At 70.9% G+C, this 16,510-nt stretch overlaps 1 protein-coding gene across 1 annotated transcript in view; it reads left to right on the top strand.

The window, feature by feature from the left end:
* Window positions 1–13,569, top strand: part of EXD3 (exonuclease 3'-5' domain containing 3) — a 44,130-nt gene extending 30,561 nt beyond the window's left edge. The window contains 6 exon segments of the mRNA XM_070430273.1: window positions 602–655; window positions 807–938; window positions 11,473–11,563; window positions 12,940–12,975; window positions 13,208–13,245; window positions 13,247–13,569. Coding sequence (XP_070286374.1) covers window positions 602–655; window positions 807–938; window positions 11,473–11,563; window positions 12,940–12,975; window positions 13,208–13,245; window positions 13,247–13,507 — 612 coding nt within the window. The 3' untranslated portion in view covers window positions 13,508–13,569.
* Window positions 13,570–16,510: the final 2,941 nt, after the last annotated feature.

Genomic DNA, 16,510 nt, shown 5'->3' with positions numbered 1-16,510 from the left:
ACCCTGAGCCACACCGGCCAGGGCACAGGGCTGGCTCTTGTTTCCAGGCCTCTGCAGTAGACAGATGAAATATACGTACATGTGTGTGGTACATGCGTACATACGTGTAATACATACGTGTAACACTCCGGAAGCTGGACTGAAGGCTTCCATTCAGATCTGGGGCTCATTGCATAGTCGGTTTGGTTTTAACCCACATCTCCTCCTCTCAGTAGCATCAGCTCTGTCGCCGTTCCACACGGACACGCAGGTGACTGCAGGGTTGTCGCCAACGGGGGGTTCCCGCGGGCGCTCGCCTGGGTCTGTGCGTGGCCCAGGGCTGAGTGGCCAGTGTGCTGTCTCCCTGTCGCTGGGGCACCTCTCTCTGGGGTTCATTTCTTTCGCCTCCCCTGGATGTTTAGAGATTGCATTTTAAATTTAATTTGTCTGCAGTCACGTAAAATCTTTGCATGATTCTAAGACCGAATCTACACAACGAGGCAGCTCCCAGGCCTCGTGCGGCAGGCCCACGGCTGCCCTGGTCCCGGGCACAGGCGCCTCGGGACAGCAGCGGCCAGTCCTGGGCAGGTGCCCTCACCAGGTGGTCTTGCCTCCTGCACAGGTGGCCAGGCAGGAGGGCAGGATCATCCTGACGTCGGGGCTGCCGTACCACACGGTGAGGAGCCCCCTGCGGGCCCCGCCCCTCGCACCCCCCAACACCCACTGGCTTCCTGGGTGGGCTGAGGGGAAGCTCGTGGGCCCAGGGCTGAGGGGCCGGGGGCAGGGCGGCCGGGGCGGTTCTGGGCTCAACGCCGACCTCTCCGCAGCTCCGGTCCCAGGTCGGGGCTGGGCGCTGCCTCTGGGTGGACTGCAGCCTCAAGGCCCCGCAGCAGGCCAAGGCCGTGCTCAGACACTTCAACGTGCGCGTCACCCACGCAGACGTCTTCAGCCGCTGCCAGGTGAGTCGCGCCCCGCCGGCCTCGGCCGGGAGTCCTGGCAGGGGGCTGGGCACCGAGGCCACCTGCCTTGGCGTTTCTGCTCATCTGAGCTGTCGCCACTGCGTCGTTTTCTCCTCTCCTGCCCACCCGACCCCCACGCCCCACGCCAGGTGGGTGCGGGCTCCGGGGTCACTGTAGCCCGGGGCCAGGCGGTGGCCGGGCAGGCGGCTGCGGGCAAGGGCGCTGCTCAGATGCGATGATATCTGTCAGACCCGGGACTGTCCTGCGCCGGGCGGCCTCGAGGGCCTCCGGCGGGAGGGAAGGAAGCCTGGAAGTCCTGTCTGGCTGGGTCCACCCGACATCCGGAGGCCGGATGGGGAAATCCCAGGTGGGGCCGGATCCTGGGTCGGGACCCGAGAGGGGTCGGGCCGGGCGCCCTGTGCTGACTCACCCGCCCTGCGCCCGGGCCTCTGAGCGCTGAGCCCCTGCCCGCCCTGGGGGTTGTCTGGCTGAGGGGGGTGCAGCCTGTCAGCGGGTCCTGTGGGCCGGGCATCCTGGTGCAGAACATTCTGGAATCCGGGCCCCATGAGGAGGGGCCCAGCGCCCGCCTCGGGCTGGTTGCGGCAGCAGCCCCTCCGGCTGCCCCGCCGAGTGTGAGGAAGGAAGGAAGGGGAGGCCTGTGTCAGGCGGGCCCTGCCCTGCCGGGGCCATGGGGCCACAGGCAGCGGAGCCACCCCGGCCTCCCCTGCGGCCGGGGGGACAGGAACCCTGTCGCTGCCTGGCTGCCCGTGTGCAGCAGACGGGGGAGGGCGATGTCAAGGCCCAGGGCCTCCCAGAAGCGGGGAGGTGCGTTAATGAGCTTCAGAGAAAACAGGAAGTTGGGGAGCTGGGAGGAAGTCCTCTCTGGCTCCCTGGGAAGCGCGAGCTGGGGAGCAACCTGATGTCCATCAGCTGGAGGGCAGGCCTGGAGGGGCCGTCAGGAGGCCGTACCCTCCGCCCCTGGGAGGCAGAGCTCCCCCTGCGGCCCCACAGTGGCCGTGGGGCGGGCAGAAGTGGACGGATTCGGAGTGTCTGACCACAGGGCAGGAGGGGAGGGCGTGCACCTGCGTGCAGCTGTGGCAGGCTCCGCGAGCAGAGGGTCAGTAGGGTTGACGGGTGTGGCCAGGTTCCCAGGTTTCAGGCTGAGCCCGGGGCCTGGGAGGGACGGGGCTGGGGCTGGTGGGGAGGGGGGTGGGGACACGAGAAGGGGGTTGGGCTGCCTCAGCCCCCAACTTGCTGCCCAGCGGGGGCCCTGCCACCATCCCCTTTGCACGTGGTCACTGGTGAGGAGGTGAGGACAGTGCAGCTGCCCTGACTCGCACGAGAGGCCACGGCGGGAGGGGGTGGGGTCCCAGGCAGAGACCTGTGTGCGTGGCCCCAGTGGGGGCTGGCGCTGCCTGGACAGCAGGTGATGGCACCCCGTGGGCTTTGTCAGGAAGTGGGGACCCTCGGGCCTGGGGAGCCACTGAAGTGCACAGCTGTCCACAGCCCCCAGCGGGCTCAGCCCCAGAGGAAACAGGCAGGTGGCCCCGGCAGGACCCCCGGGTGCCAGGCAGGTGTTTTGGGGGGTCCACAAGGCCCCCAGAAAGGCGGGCATGAGCAGGGCCAAGTGAGCAGAGAAGGGGGTCTCTGAGAAGCCAGGGTTTCTAACTTGAACCCCGCCTAGTGACCAGGGAGGCGCGGGGGCGGGGGGGGGGGGGCGCTGTGTGCGTTAGTGCTGAGGCCAGAGCCGGGTCCCCGTCGGAGGGGCATCTGTGGGGTCCAGGCGGCCTCAGGCCTCGCTCCCAGCCCCCTGTGTGGCCCTCCCAGCAGCAGCTGGGGACAGCTGAGCGGCGCCCTGCCCAGTGCCCGGGAGACACTGTTCCCAGGGCGGCCAGGGGCCCCAGGCCCTCACAGGGGGACGCCGACAGGCCCAGAACTCCCAGAACCGGTGCCACACGGTGCCCCAAGGAGGTGGGCTGAGGAGGTCCCTGCCCCCACCCGCACTGCACCGCACGGAGGCTGGGTCGGCTCCTACACTGTCTGGACGTCAGAGGGCGCTGGCGGCAGAGCGGTGCCCTCAGACTGACCCACGAGGGCCTCTGTGCTGTGTCCGCAGCAGGGCCACCCGCACCCCCAGCCCAGCCCGAGTGCCCTGGATGCTGGCTTCGAGCCGCTGCCCCGCCCTGGCCAGAGCTGGCCACCTCCCTGGAGAGCTCCCGCCGGCCGTTTCCATTGCTTCCCTTCCTTCTGCTATTTTGGTGCCGTTCCCAGAGGGAAACGCACTCCGCGCACGAGCTCCCAGAGCAGGCCTCCCGCCCGGGCTGGTGCCGGGCACCGGGGTGCGTGAAGGTGGGAGAGGCGGCGGGGCGCCTGCAGCCCCGCACCCCCAGCGCCCAGCACCTGACCCCCGGCAGTGACCGCTGCGCGTGGGGGTGCCCTGGGCACGGGCAGGCGATTTCTGGGCCGCCGGCAGTGGGACAGGGAGCCCTGCGAGCCGCGGGGCGGGTATGGGCGGAGGGCGGGATGCGGCCCCGCAGCTGGCCATCGGGCCCGGGACTGTCCGCCAGCGGCCGCTGCCAGGAGCACGTTCCCAGTGCCGTCCATGGGAAAATATTTTATCAAAGAAGTCTGAGTTTAAAAAAAAAGCCTACGCACGAACCCTGACACGGCCGGCACGGCGTCTATTTTTACTGCCCCTCGGTCCCCCGCGGCGAGAGCGCCCAGCCCGGCGGGAGCGGGTCCCGGATGTCAGCTATGTGGCCCCGGAAGGGGGGCCCCAGAAAGTGGCAAGTGAGGGGGACTCCCGGGCAGCTGCCCCCAGTGCCCACACCCGGAGCCCAGACTGGCGGGCAGCAGGATGCCCGTGCTGGCCCGGCCCCCGGCCCAGAGACCTGCCTCTCCTGATGACCAACCCCAGACAGGGGGACAGGCAGGAAGAGGCTCGGAGCGCTGGCCCCACCCTCCCCGGCCATTGTGCTCAGGCCCCCAGCCCAGTTCCCACACTCGGTGCCCCCGGGGTCACACAGGCACAAAGGCTGCGGGAGGGGCCGTGGGGCCCAGAGGCCGGTCAGCAGCCGGCAGGGCGGCTGGCGTGGAGGCCCCAGAGCTGTCAGAGTCGCAGGGGCTGGGCCCCGAGTGCCCCAGACTGGACGCCGGCTGGGACGATGGCCCAATGGGCAGGGTCAGCACAGCCCAGGAGCGGCAGCGGGTCGGCCAGGCTGGTCACCTCATCCCATGAGGCCCCCGGCCCTCCCTCCCCACAGCCCCTGGGGCTTCCCGGCTGCCCCTCCCCTGTCAGGGAACCTGGGGACCTGGACCCCACCATCCTGGGGCGCCCTGGCTCCTGGTGGCCCTGACCCAACCCCAGCCACTTCAGGAAGGGCCCTGGCACTGAGCCAGCTGACACTCACGCCCTTCCCGCCGAGCCGCTGCTGGACACCGTGGCCTGGCATCGACCTGGCATCAGCCCAGCCCTCGGGCGTCCTCCCCGGGACCCACACCGGTGCCCGGAAGGGAGGCATGCGGGTCCCCAGCCTGGTTCAGACCCGCAGGCAGCGCCACTGCCCTCTGGACCTCTGTCCCGAGTGATTCTCATGGGCTCCCATGAGCCCTCGGGGCCTCGGGCAGGCTTCTCAGGCTGCACCCTGGACGTTGACGAAAGCATGAACACAGGCCCCGTCCACTTCGAGCAGGTGGCAAGCTTCAAGTCGGAACGGTGCGCCCAGCGTAGGAGCAGCGCGCTGCCAGGCTGCTGGGGAGACGGGCCGCGGGCACATGCCACCGTGGTCGGGGTTCGGCCTGTCCACGGCCATGACACCCGCTGGAGCCACGCCCATGGCAGGGCTGATGGGCGGCTGGTGCAGCCTAACAGGCAGGGGTGGGGGTGGCTCCATCAGCCTGTGGGACCCTGAGGCCCAGGGTTGGGGTGAGGGCGCCGCAGCCTTGGAGCTAAATCACATGAAATTCAAGTCTTGGCGGCCACAGTGCCCCTCGTGTGCCCAGGCCCATGGCTGCTCCCCTAGGACGGAGCGGCCCTTCCAGGCCTGTGGCAGGGGTGCCTGGGGGCCTGGCTGGCATCTGAGGGGGGGCACTCTTCTTGCTTTGGAGCAGTTGCAGCCCCAGAGCAGAAGTGGGCCCAGGAGCCAGGGCCGCCAGCCTCAGACGGGGGGTGACGGGCTGACCCTTCAGACAGCTGACCGCTGGGCCTGGATGGAGGAGGCGGGACGGGCCAGGGGCTGCAGGTACAGGGCCCAGGCCATGGGCGGCTGTGGTGTGAGTCTGGGGAGGGGCCTCAAGGTGGCAGAGGGGTCTGCCAGGCAGTGACCACTCCACCCACGGTCTGACAGGCAGCAGGGCCCCCTGTGGGGGTGAGTCGCCCCCACCTTCTGAGGCTGTCCGAGTCCCTGTGGGAGCAGCCTGGCCGGCAGGTTCTGGGAGCCATGCCTCTGGGTGAGACCCCTGCTAGCTGGGGGGGTGGGGGGAGGCCTGCTCAGCCAAGCCCGCACCCTCCTGGGTGCCCTGGGGGCTCCCGCAGAGAAGTGGGCAGAGTCGGGCTTGGCAGCAACTGCTGCTTCCTCCCCGTCTCCCAAACCCATGTGAGAGGCGCAGGTGCAGGTGCTCGGCCGACACCGCGGCCCTGGGAGGCAGGAGACCCCTGACCCTGCTCACTGCCGGCCCCCCTTCCCCCCAGTCCTGTGCAGCCTCCCTGGCCCCGTCCCCCTCGCTCCTGCAGCATCCGACCCCCAACCCCGCGGGCCTTGCAGGGTAGGTGCTGCCTCCTCCAGGAGGTCCTCCTGGCCCCGTCTCACCGAGGCTCTTTGGAGGAGCACCTTGGGGTTCTCTCTCCCTGGACCCGGATGGGGGACAGGGGTGGCCCCCGGGGAGTGGGCGGCAGGCGAGAGGGTGAGGAGCTCAGCCCCGGCTGCGGGACGGGGGTCAGGGCCCGCCACCTGCTGCCTGAGCGCCTGGCCCTCCGGTGGGAGGGGACAGCCCGGGCCGCCCCTGGTCCCGCCGCCGGACCTGTCCAGGCCCAGGACAGCCGGCTCCCCCAGCCTCTCCGCACCCGCGGCCTGGGAGCGGGTGGCCCCGGCGCGGGCAGGCGGGCAGGCGGCGGCCGTTTGCTTTTGAATCTCCTGGCGCCCTGAGTGGCCCTTTCAAAGGCCGGCGGGGGCGGGAGCGGTTCCCAGGCGCGCCCCGCCCTCGCGCCCCTCCCCCCGCTTTCCCACGGCCGCCGGCGCGTTCTCACGCCGCCCCTCCCCCGCCTGGGAATGGCTGCGGGGCCGAGCGGCCGGGGCGCCTCTGGGCTCCCGGGGGCGGGGGGGGGGGGCGCCCCGGGGCGGGGGGGGCCTCCGAGGCGGGGGGGGGCGCCCCGAGGCTGGAGGGCGTGCATATGTGCCGCCCGGGAGGTACTGGGGGAGCCAAGGGAGGGGTTGGTATGTGCCGCCTGGGGCTGCTCTAGGCAGGGGGCGACCCCTCGCCCGTCCCCCCTTCCTCCAAGGGCCCGGGGTCAGAGGGCCTCTTCTGGCCCCAATTCTGTTTGATTTAACCCAGGACAGGTGGTTGCCCTGCGCCCACGTCCTGGAGAAATGGGGTCCCAGGCCTGCCTGCTGCGCCCGGGACAGTGGCCGCTGCGGCTCTGAGCCAGGTGTGGCTTAGACGCAGGTGCAGCCGCAGTGCGGCCTCAGGCAGCGCTCACCTGCCCCCTTTACCGGAAACACTCGCCTCCTCTTCCAGGAGGGGCCTTGGCTGGGGCGGCAGGTCCAGGGCTGGGGCCGGAGGACCGCCCTGTCCCCCCACAGCTGCCTGTGCCTGTCCCCGGCGGCCACGCGGCTGGGCTGTGCGGCCTCGCCTGGCCCCGCACCTGGGTCTCCAGGTGGCACAGTCGGTAGAGTGAGGCTTCAGGGGCCCCAGCTCTTGGGGGGAGGGGCGAGTAGGAGGCCTGCCTGCTTGTCCTTCGGCAGCCACCTCCCAGGGCTCAGCCTGCAGGCCCAGGGGTCCCCTCACACTCCCGTGTTCCTGGCAGTGCCTCCCGGTCAGGCGCCCGTTGTCCTTGTGCCCGGGCAGCTCAGACGGGGCTCTCCTCCCCGCCAGCCCCCTTCCTCCCTCTCCATCGGGGGCGCCTGGTTCACCCCGCGATGGCTGTTGGGGACCCCACTGCTGGTTGCTGCTGCTCAGCCGCTCGGCAGCGTGTTCTGGGTTTAGGCCACGGGCTCCACTCCCAGGAAGTCGGGGCAGGAGGTGGGCCCAGGGAGCTGGGGGAGGTCCGGTCAGGGGGCCGGGCCCACACCCCTCTGTGAGGCCCGGGGCCAGACCTGGGGTCCCAGGCCTGTGTGGCTGTCCCCTCTCCTCTGCTCGGAGACGCGCTTATCTAGGACTCCTCGAACCCCGAAAACAAGCGCCCGGGACACACCCCTCATTGCCCGGTGAGGGCACACAGGCGCCTGTCCCGGCTGCTCACACGGACATGGGGTCAGGGAGACAGGCAGACACGGGCGTGCTGGGTGCTGGCGTGCTCGCCCATACACATGGTGCTCCTGAGACACCTGCCCCCCCCCCCCACTCCTGGGGTCCCAGTGCCCCCGGGGGGCCTGCCCTGTGCTGACAGCACCGAGGCCCATCCCCCGCTCGCTCTGTGCAGACATTGTCCTGCCCCACAAAGGGGATGGGCAGTGGCTGGGCGGGGGAGGGGCTGGGCCCGTGGGAATAGACCTTCCGGGCCTGGGGGTGGGGTGTGCGCAGCGAGAACCTGCAGGGCCACAGCCCAGGTCCCAGGCGCTGAGGGCGAGGCCCAGGGCTGGGGACCTAGTCGTTCCCGGGGTCCTGGGAACAGCAGAGCCGGCCAGAGCACATTCCCCGCCCCGCCCCCCCCCGCCCCCACCAGCATCTCCCGGGACGTGGGACCCAGCGGGGTCTCGCGGGCAAAGCCGGGCGACACGCGTATCACGGAGGAGACCTTTGGGAGCAGATGGCCTGGGCCCACAGGTTGCTGCTGGGCCGGCGTGGGAGAGCGAGGTGCCGAGCAGACCCAGGCCTGGGCGCCTGATGGCTTCCTCCTATGGCCCCGCCCCGTCCAGCGAGGTGTCAGGCGACACCCAGGCCCCCAGGCCGCGGCCTGCATCCCAGCCCTTCCTCCCAGCCCGGAGCCCAGCACCATTTGCTGAGATGCGGGGGGGGTGGGCGTCAAGGTGGACAAGCCGCTGGGAGAGGCCTCCCTGGCTGCGGGGGTGGGGGCTCAGCAGGGACCAAATGGGCAGCCCCCTGGGGACAGGGACGCATCTCCAGAAGCTGAGGCGGCCTGTGCACCCCATTTCCCTGAAGCACCTGGGACGCTGCTCAGAAGGTGCCGGAGCCACTTGAGGCCGAGCTGGGGGGGGGGGGGGGGGTCCTTCCATCCCAGTTGGCGCTTGGCTGTCCGCCAGGTTCCTGTAAATGAGCGAGAAGCAGCCGTTACTGGAGCAGCCACAGCTCAGCCCAGCGCCCTTCCTCCTGTTCTGGGGGCAGAACCCCAGAGCAGACCCCAGGGCACCAGGCTGACCACTCCCCTCCCCCGCGGGGGCCTGACTCCCACTGAGGGGGGTGCAGGGGCAGGCGGGGTCCTGGTCCCAACACTCCCGGGAAGTCGCGTGGGGGTCGGGCCCAGAGGGAGGCCCCTCTGACCAGGCCCCAGCTGGAAGGTGCCGGGGGCGTGGGGGACGGCAAGGGCTGGCTGCTGGCCGGGCGGGGAGCTGGCCCAGGGCCTCCTGCCGGGGGTTCCTCCACCGCACCCAGCACCCTCGGGAGCACGGCTGTCGCATGCCCCTGCCTAGCAGGACCCAGGGCAACACATAACCCCCCCCCCCCCTGCCTCTGCATCCCCTAGTGAAGCCGGGGCTCAGGGCTGATTGGGCCCAGGGGGTCCAGAGGGGGCCGAAGGCCTGGGCACAGTTCGCTGCACTCAGTGGTGGGCAGGGCAGTGGGCTCTGGGAAGAGCCTGTCGAGAGAGCCCTCCCCACCCCCACCCATGCACCAGCTCCTCTGGGCAGTGGGCACCGGGCGGCTGGGAGCATGTCCTGGGACGCGGCTCAGAACAGGCAGTGACCTGGCCTCTGGGTCAGCCCTGCTCGTGGGCCGGGTCCCTTCCCTGCAGGTGTGGCTGGGACTCCTGGTGGCGGGCAGAGCCGGCCGGCTCAGGGGTAGCCTTCCCTTGGCCCCTGGGACCAACCCCTCTGGGCCCTCCAGCTGTGGCCCCCCACGTCTCGGCCGCAGAGGACAGCCAGGTGTTCCAGGGCTTACTGTGGCCCCCCTCAGACCCTCTCCAGCCCCGAGACCCACCTCCAGGGAAGTGGCCAGAGCAGCCCTCGTCCACCCTCCCCGGCCCGGGGGCTGCAGGGGCAGAGCACCAGGGGGCCCTGCCAGTACCCAGGCCCGGCCCTGGCGGTGGCCCCGCACGTGGGCTCCTGCCCGGCCCCAGGCTGTCCCTGGGCTGCCCTGAGTCAGGCGGCACTGGGCGGGTGCTGGCCGCTTGCCGCTTCCCAGCCAAGCCGTGGGAACCAGGAGAGCAGGCCGACCCCTGGGACCGGGAGCCAGCAGCCTTCCCAGCCCCTCCTACCCACTCACCTGTCCCCACCCTCCCAGCCGGGCTCTGGGGGCGGCAGCCAGCCCAGCCCTGCCCTCAGGCTTCCTCGCTGGGTCGGGCGGGCCTGGACAGTCTCTCTGCCCAGGTCACTGGCATCCCAAGGCTGGGGTCTGCATGGCCCCCAGGAGGTGGGGTGGCTCCAAGGCCCTGTGCACACTCCCCTCGGCCAGCAGGGCTGTGCGGGGTCCTGGCCGCCGGGCCCTGGGACTGGGCAGGTTAGTCCCTCAGGCGCCCCTTTTCTTCCCAATGGGAGGCCAGAGGCGCTGCTGCCCCCTGGGTGTCAGAGAGCCCTTGGGTGGACGGGCACTGCGCCCAGCCCTGAGCCCCCGAGGCCGGGCACAGGCCACCCCAGCAGTGGGCTGGCAGAGTGCACACCTCGGAGTGCATGGGAGCCAGAGCCGCAGGGGAGCAGGGTGCCAGGTCTCCTGCTGTGGGAAGCAGGGGCGGGCGGCGGGGGGGGGCAGGAACCGGCTTTTCCAGCCGTGGGGTGGGGTGGGGTGGGGGCAGGGCTCTCAGGGCCTATCGGGGTGACAGTGGGCACCAGCCGTGGGAACTCTGGCACCGGTGGTTCCCGAGGGTGTGGCCAGGGCCTGTGGAGGGCACCACGTGTGCCTGCTGCCATGACTCAGCGTGAGCTGGCCGCCCCGCCCAGGCGTGCACACTGGCCCGGGTCCTGGGAAGCTGGCGACCCTCACAGAGGCCCTCCCGGCCTGCGCTCTGCCCCTGCTGCTGGTTGGTCCTGCGCCTGCTGTCCCTCGGTGGCCTGTCCCTCGGTGGCCTGGACAGGGAGAGCAGGGCCGTGGCAGGCGGCTCAGGACAGCTCAGCTGGACCTGGAGTGACCACAGGCCAGACCTCAGCCAGGGCTTGGCCTGCACTCCTGGCCCCGGAGCCCCTAGACCTGCCACCAGGGACACGGCACGGCCTCCCTGTGCCAGAGGCTGAAGGGGGGGCAGGAGGCTCTCAAGGGGTGGGAGGCTCGGCGCTGGGGTCAGTCCTGCCTCCCCATCCAAGTCCTCCCAGCAGAGGCGGCCCCCCCCACCCAGGAGCCCCTGCCCCCCACCTCCGCCCGCCCGCCCGCCAGCTGCAGAGCTGGGGACCAGCAGTGAAGCCCCGGGTGAAGCTCAGGGTGTCGAAAGGCCGTGGGAAAGGGTGTGTGGGGGCCGGCGGCACTGCCCTGACGTGGGCTCACCTGCAGCTCCCGGCCCGAGGCCACCGCCTACCCACCGGCCCCGGAGCCATGTCACCAGGGCACTTCCAGCTCACCCAGGAGGGCGTCCCTCCTGCGGCCTAGGAACGCCTCCCCCGTCACCCGTGTTCCACGGCGGGAAGGGCTCTGACCAGTGTGCTCCGCATACCCACCCGGGAGCCAGGTCTCCACGGGTGCAGACCCTCCCCCTCTCCCGTGCCCCACACCCCGTCACCCAGAGGAATCCTGGGATCCAGACCCTCCCCTGGGGCAGCTGCACGGGGAGGGCAAGGTGGACCCCCAAGCCTTGCCCACACCCCAGGCTGACTGCCCCGGACAAGGACCCTGCACAGCAGCAGCGTGACTTCACCCCTGACCCCTCGGGGACTTGGTGCAGAGAGAGGCCTGGACACTGAGCTGGCCCTGGCTCCCCCAGACGGGCCGCAGGGTCAGGGCAGCCGTGGGTGTGGGCCCTCCACCCCCTGGGGCCGGCCGGGGAGGACACCAGACGGCGGCTGGGCCCTGCAGGGTCTCAGGAGCCGCGAGAAGCTGCCCGGGCCCCCTGGAGCCGCTGCAGGCAGGGAGGGCTTCCAGGAGGTGGTGCACCCAGGTCCTGCCGGGAGCGGGAGGGACGTGTTGTCTACAGGAAGCACCCTCCAGACCCAGAGCTGCGAGGAGCAGGGCGGAGGGGGGCGGGCGGGAGGCACCCCCCTCAGCCCTGCTCTGTCCCCAGGCCTGTAACTGTGACCAGTACCTGAAGGTCTCCAGGGACCTGATGACACAGCTCATGGGGCTCAGTGGCCAGGGAGACCCCAGCAGCGCGGGTGAGTGTGCCCCACGGTCGGCGGGACCCCGCTGCTGGCTGCCCCTGGGCTCACTTGCAGGGGTGCAGGCGGGGCGGGCAGGTGGGGAGACAGCGCCCCGCAGGCTTGGGTGCGAAGGCTGCTCTGCAGGAGAGGACGCCGCGGCCACAGGCCCTCTGGGTGGGGACACTCCTATCCAGGGGGCCTTGCTTGGTGCTGCTCACACCCAAGCACACGGGACCCCAGTGCACACACACGTGTGCACACGCATCCTCGTGCACGCCTGAGCACACGCAGCCTCAGCAACACGAACCAGCTGGGCCTGGGCAGATGGAGCAGGACAAGCCCAGCCACCACCCGCCAGGGCCGGTCCGACCCAGCGCCCAGCCTCAGTTTTCCTTTTTAGAAACTTAGAAAGAGGAGGGTGGCTGTGATGTTGCCGGCTGGGCGGTGAACGGGCCCTGCCCTCGGCCACTGTCTCCTGCCTCCGGGGAGAGGGGCCCGGCGAGAGCCATGCAGGGACCTCTGGGGTCTCGGGGGGATGGGGTGGATAAGGGGCATCTTAGGGCCCTCCTGTGGGGTCATCCTGAGGCCAGGGTGCTTCTCTGGGAAGCTGACATCCCACCCAGCTGCTCCTGTCCTTCCCGCCTCCCTCTGAAGTGTGGGGTCAGTGTAGTGGCCCCCCACACCGTGGGTGAGCTGTCCTGGCAGCCCATGCCCACCCCAGTCAAGGCCCGGGAGGGGAGGACTTGGCAGTGCCCTCCGCAGGGCCCCCCATCACCCCCAGGCTCTCGCTGGTGGGAGGAGGGGTGCACCCATGCCCGTCTAGTGCCTCAGGAACCACAGGGACGGGCTGGGGTCAGGCTGGGCCGAGCAGAGAGACCAGATGGAGGTCGTGGCCTTGCTGGGCTCCAGGAGGCCACGGGCTGAGGGGCGTCCCCCATTCAGACCCCGGCCCAGCTCCTCTGGGGCCAGCTGTAGGGAAATGTTTGCCAAGCAAATTACGAGGGCGCACAGGGCGGGGACGCCGCTCCTGCCGGCTGAGCAGGCCCCTGAGCTGGGCAGCCTGGCTCCCCTGGGCTCTCTGTGGGGGGGCCCTCTCGGGCACCCTGAGCTCCAGCAGGGCCCCCGGGTCCCGCCGCCTGCCCTGGTGCTGATTGTGCAAGGGCTCCTGGCAATGGCTTATCTGCTCATCACACGGGCCGCCCGCCCGCCCGCCCCTGGTGCCTGAGACCTTTGAGCCCCAAGAACGGTCCAAGGTGTGCGTGCCCGTGGGCGGGGCCTGGCGGGCACTGACGCCTCTTGCCCCTGCCCTTTTGCCCTCGCCCCCGGGGGTGAGGGCGAGGCTGGGCTACCGGGCCCTGTACTCAGGGGTTCCTGGTGTCCTTGATTGACAGGTGACAAGGCCCAGAGCGAGGACACACAGGAGCCAGGTGAGCACTGGGACCGCCCACGGAGGACGCCCGTCCCGGCACCGGGACCTGCCCTGAGATGGGGTTTGGGTCCCGGCCCAGTAGAGGGACCACTGGAGGGGACGGTCCTGTGCCCGGGGCCGGCGGGTCAGTGGTGGGAGCGATGGGAAGGAAGGGTGGGGTCCCTGGGGAGGGGAGGAGAGGGGTGGGTGCCCTCGAAGCCAGGCCTCAGGTGGCACCTCCACCCACCCAGGCTCCGCCCCCGGGGACACGCCGGGCCTCACGTATGACCCCCCCCTGCCGCTGGCTGGAGGCGGCGGAGCTGCGGGCCCGCGACCCGGCCACGCTGGACAACGGCACGCGGCTGCAGCTGGCGGGGGTCCCGGCGGGCGTGCTGCGGCGGCCGGGCCTGCGCCACTTCTTCTGCTGCTCGGGCTGCGGCAAGGTCTTCTGGGAGGGCTCCCACCTGGGCCGCGTGGCCGCGCAGTTCCACGACGTCCTGGCCGGCCCCCCCGGCTCCCAGGAGCCCGGCCCGGCCCCCAGCCCCTCCTGAGGCGCCCAAGCCCGCGGGCCAGCCTGTGACAATAAAGCGGAAAAGGCCGCACCTGCGTGGGCCCGGCCGTGCCTCATTGCTCACACCTGACGCCCGGCTGTGGGCCGAGTGGCTTCCGCGTGTCGGCGCCGGTGCCTGAGCCGGGCTGCCCTGTGCTCGGGTGGGGCGGCCGGGGCGGGCAGGGCTTGCCTGGGAGGAAACGGCCTGGGCAGCGGCCCAAGGGCCGGACGTGGTGGCTCCCACGTCCGCGGGAGCCCCGTGAGGCGGAGGTGGGCAGGGGCAGGCGGGCCCCAGGCGCTTGCGGCCCACCCACCAAGCCACCCTCTCCACCCCACCCTCTGCTTCTCACACCAGGAGCCAGCCCCCTGGCCAGGCAAGGGCCCCCCTCCCCATCCCGCTCCAAGGACCATGGATGGTGGGGTCCTGGGGTCAGGAACCCTTGGGCCAGGCCGGCGACTCTCTAGGGAATGGGCCCAGCGCCTGGTGCCCGCGGCAGGCAGGGCAGCCACCCTGGAGGAGGGGCCCCTGCTCTGCGCCCTGGCTCCTGGCTCTCCCTCCCTCACGCCTGGTCAGAGCCGGTGGCCTCCTCTTGGGAGAGAAGCCAGCGACCACGTTACAAGGCAGGGCCCTGCACCCCAGTGTGTTCGTGGCTCGCCTCACACCTGCTAGGCCCACCCCGGGCTCCTGCTGACCTCACGGGAGGCCTGAGGGCACCATGGCCAGGCGTGGCGCGCAGGAGGGGGCCAGGGGACCGGCCCACAGTGGAGGTTCCTGCCAGTGGCAGGCCCGGTCCCGGCTGCGTTTTGCTCCCACCCACCCTGCCCACCCCGCTCGCCCCAGGAATGCGCCCCCCCCTCCCCCCCCAGTCACATCCCTTTCCTGTCCTTCCTGCCTAGAGCGGAAACCGAGCAGAGTTGGCGCAGGAGCCCGGGCGGAAGCCTCCGGGGTCGGCGGCCTGGGGCTGTGCTGGGCCCCTGCCTCCCCTGGGGCAGGCTCACCTGCAGGCCCAGGTGCCACGGCCTCAGTGCAGTGCGGCACCGGCAATGCCAGGCCAGCTCTGGGGCAGGCGCTGGCCATGGACCCTGATCCCAGGGGTGCAGCCCTAGCGGGGGTCAGACTGAGGCATGTGCAGGCGGGGGCCCAGGGGCGACCTGCCGCCCTCCGAGTCCTTCCTGTCATTCGGGGCCCACCTGGTGCCGGGTGCCGGCCCACTTAGCGCCCAGCAGCCCTGCCTTCCACTCCCCGTGGGCACTGCGGAGCCCAAGGGCCAGGCGGGTGCCAAGATGAGCGGACAAGCTGGACCCCATCAGGGAGGGGGACCCTCTGCGGCTGGGGTGGCCTGTCCGGGGGCAGACTGACCGCACTCCTTCCCTGGGAGGTTAAGAGGAAACAGGAGGGGTGCCCGGCCCGCCTGCTTCCTGGGGGCAAAGCCCTGGTGTAGCCAGCCCTGGACAGACAGAAGCTGGAGCCGGGAGGCCAGGACCGCGAGGGGGCGAAGGCTGTGCCCTTCCCATCCCGCAGGTCTGACGCCCACCTCCCTCTGCCCTGCCCCACGCACAGCTCTAAGGGGAGAGGGCAGCGGATGGGGGTGCCTGCCCGGCGCAGCCTGCCTTCTTCCGCCCCGTCCTCTGCTCCCAGCCTGGCTGCGTCCCTCCGAGACCCCAGGGCTCCCACGCTCACGCCAACCCACCCGGCTCCGCCCCCGCCCCACGCGGGTCTGGCTGGGCACTCCCTTCGGCCCTTCCTCAGCTGGGGTCAGACACCGGCCCGGGCGGGCGGCCTGCAAGGCCCGAGGGGTGGGCAGGAGCCACGATTGTCTGCCGCAGTTCCTGCCCGGGCGGGCGGGCGGGCGTCCTTCCTGCGCCCTGGCCGTGCTGGCCGGCCGAGTGTTTGTTATTTGATCCGTATCCTCGCTCGGCCCCTCTACCAGGTGCCTGGGCTGCTGGGAAGAAACCCGCTCCTCTTTCCCACGCTCCCGACACATTTTAATGAATTAGCTGGAAGCCCCGCCCCCTGCCCGCCTGCCCACGGCCTGTTCGCCCTCCTTCGCCCGCCCAGTGCCTTTAAGGTGGCCACAGGCCTCGGCCCGGCTCTGCCGCTGCCCCATCGGTGCTGCGCTCCCCCGAGAGACCTTCCCAGCCGGGGTCCAACATGTCCTCCAACCTGCCCCCACCCCCACGGCTCTGAGCCTCCAAAAAATGGGTCCCCAGGGGGAGAAGGGGTCTCTCTTCAACTCCGGCCTCCTCCTCGGCCACCCCCCTGAAGGACAGGGTGCAGCCTGGTGGTCAGGGGGGGTCTGTCCCCCCATCCCAGGTATGGGCTTCTTCAGAGCCAGCAAACCGCCACACACACACACACACACACACACACACACACACACACACACGCTTCTCAGCCCCGGGGAGCCCGCCCCCGCCCCCGAGGCATTTGGAACAATGTCCCCCTTTTGGACTGTCCTGAGGACGTGTGTGTTGGGAGCCCGGCCGCCCCAGGTCAGCTCTGGGCCGCGGGGTGCAGACCAGCGAGATGCAGGCCACAGTGTGGCGTCACCTGAGCCCACAGAGCAGCAGCCTGGCCAGGGGGGCTCGGCCGTGGGCACACGGCAGTGGCCGGCCCAGATACCCATGTGACCTGTACCCCCACGAACCGGGGCGGGTGGCCCGCAACCTCGGGCCAGACCCCCAGGGCCATTCCCGTCACACGGTCCCCGCAGGGGGAGCCTGGGCTGCCAGTCCCGTGGCCCGTGGTGGCGGCCGGGAGTTCCCACACTGCGTGCACAGGGCCCCTTTGTCTGCCCATCCGACGCCCGTGGGGGGGTCAGTGGGCCTTCTCCCCCGGCTCTGCTCTGGGCCCAGCCGCCTCCAGATGCCCTTCTCCAGCCGAGGTGGCTCAGGCCCGTCTGGACTCCCACCTCTGGGAGGGCCCTGGGTGCGCGGGGCCCTGGCAGGTGCCCGAAAAACACAGGCCCGAGGGGAAGAGGCCGCGGCCCATCCGAACATGTTC

The sequence above is a fragment of the Myotis yumanensis genome, unplaced genomic scaffold (genome assembly GCF_028538775.1).
Source record: "Myotis yumanensis isolate MYYU_CA2020_CCGP unplaced genomic scaffold, mMyoYum1.0.hap1 SCAF_12, whole genome shotgun sequence".
NCBI lineage: Eukaryota > Metazoa > Chordata > Mammalia > Chiroptera > Vespertilionidae > Myotis > Myotis yumanensis.
This window is presented reverse-complemented; position numbering and strand designations above follow the sequence as displayed.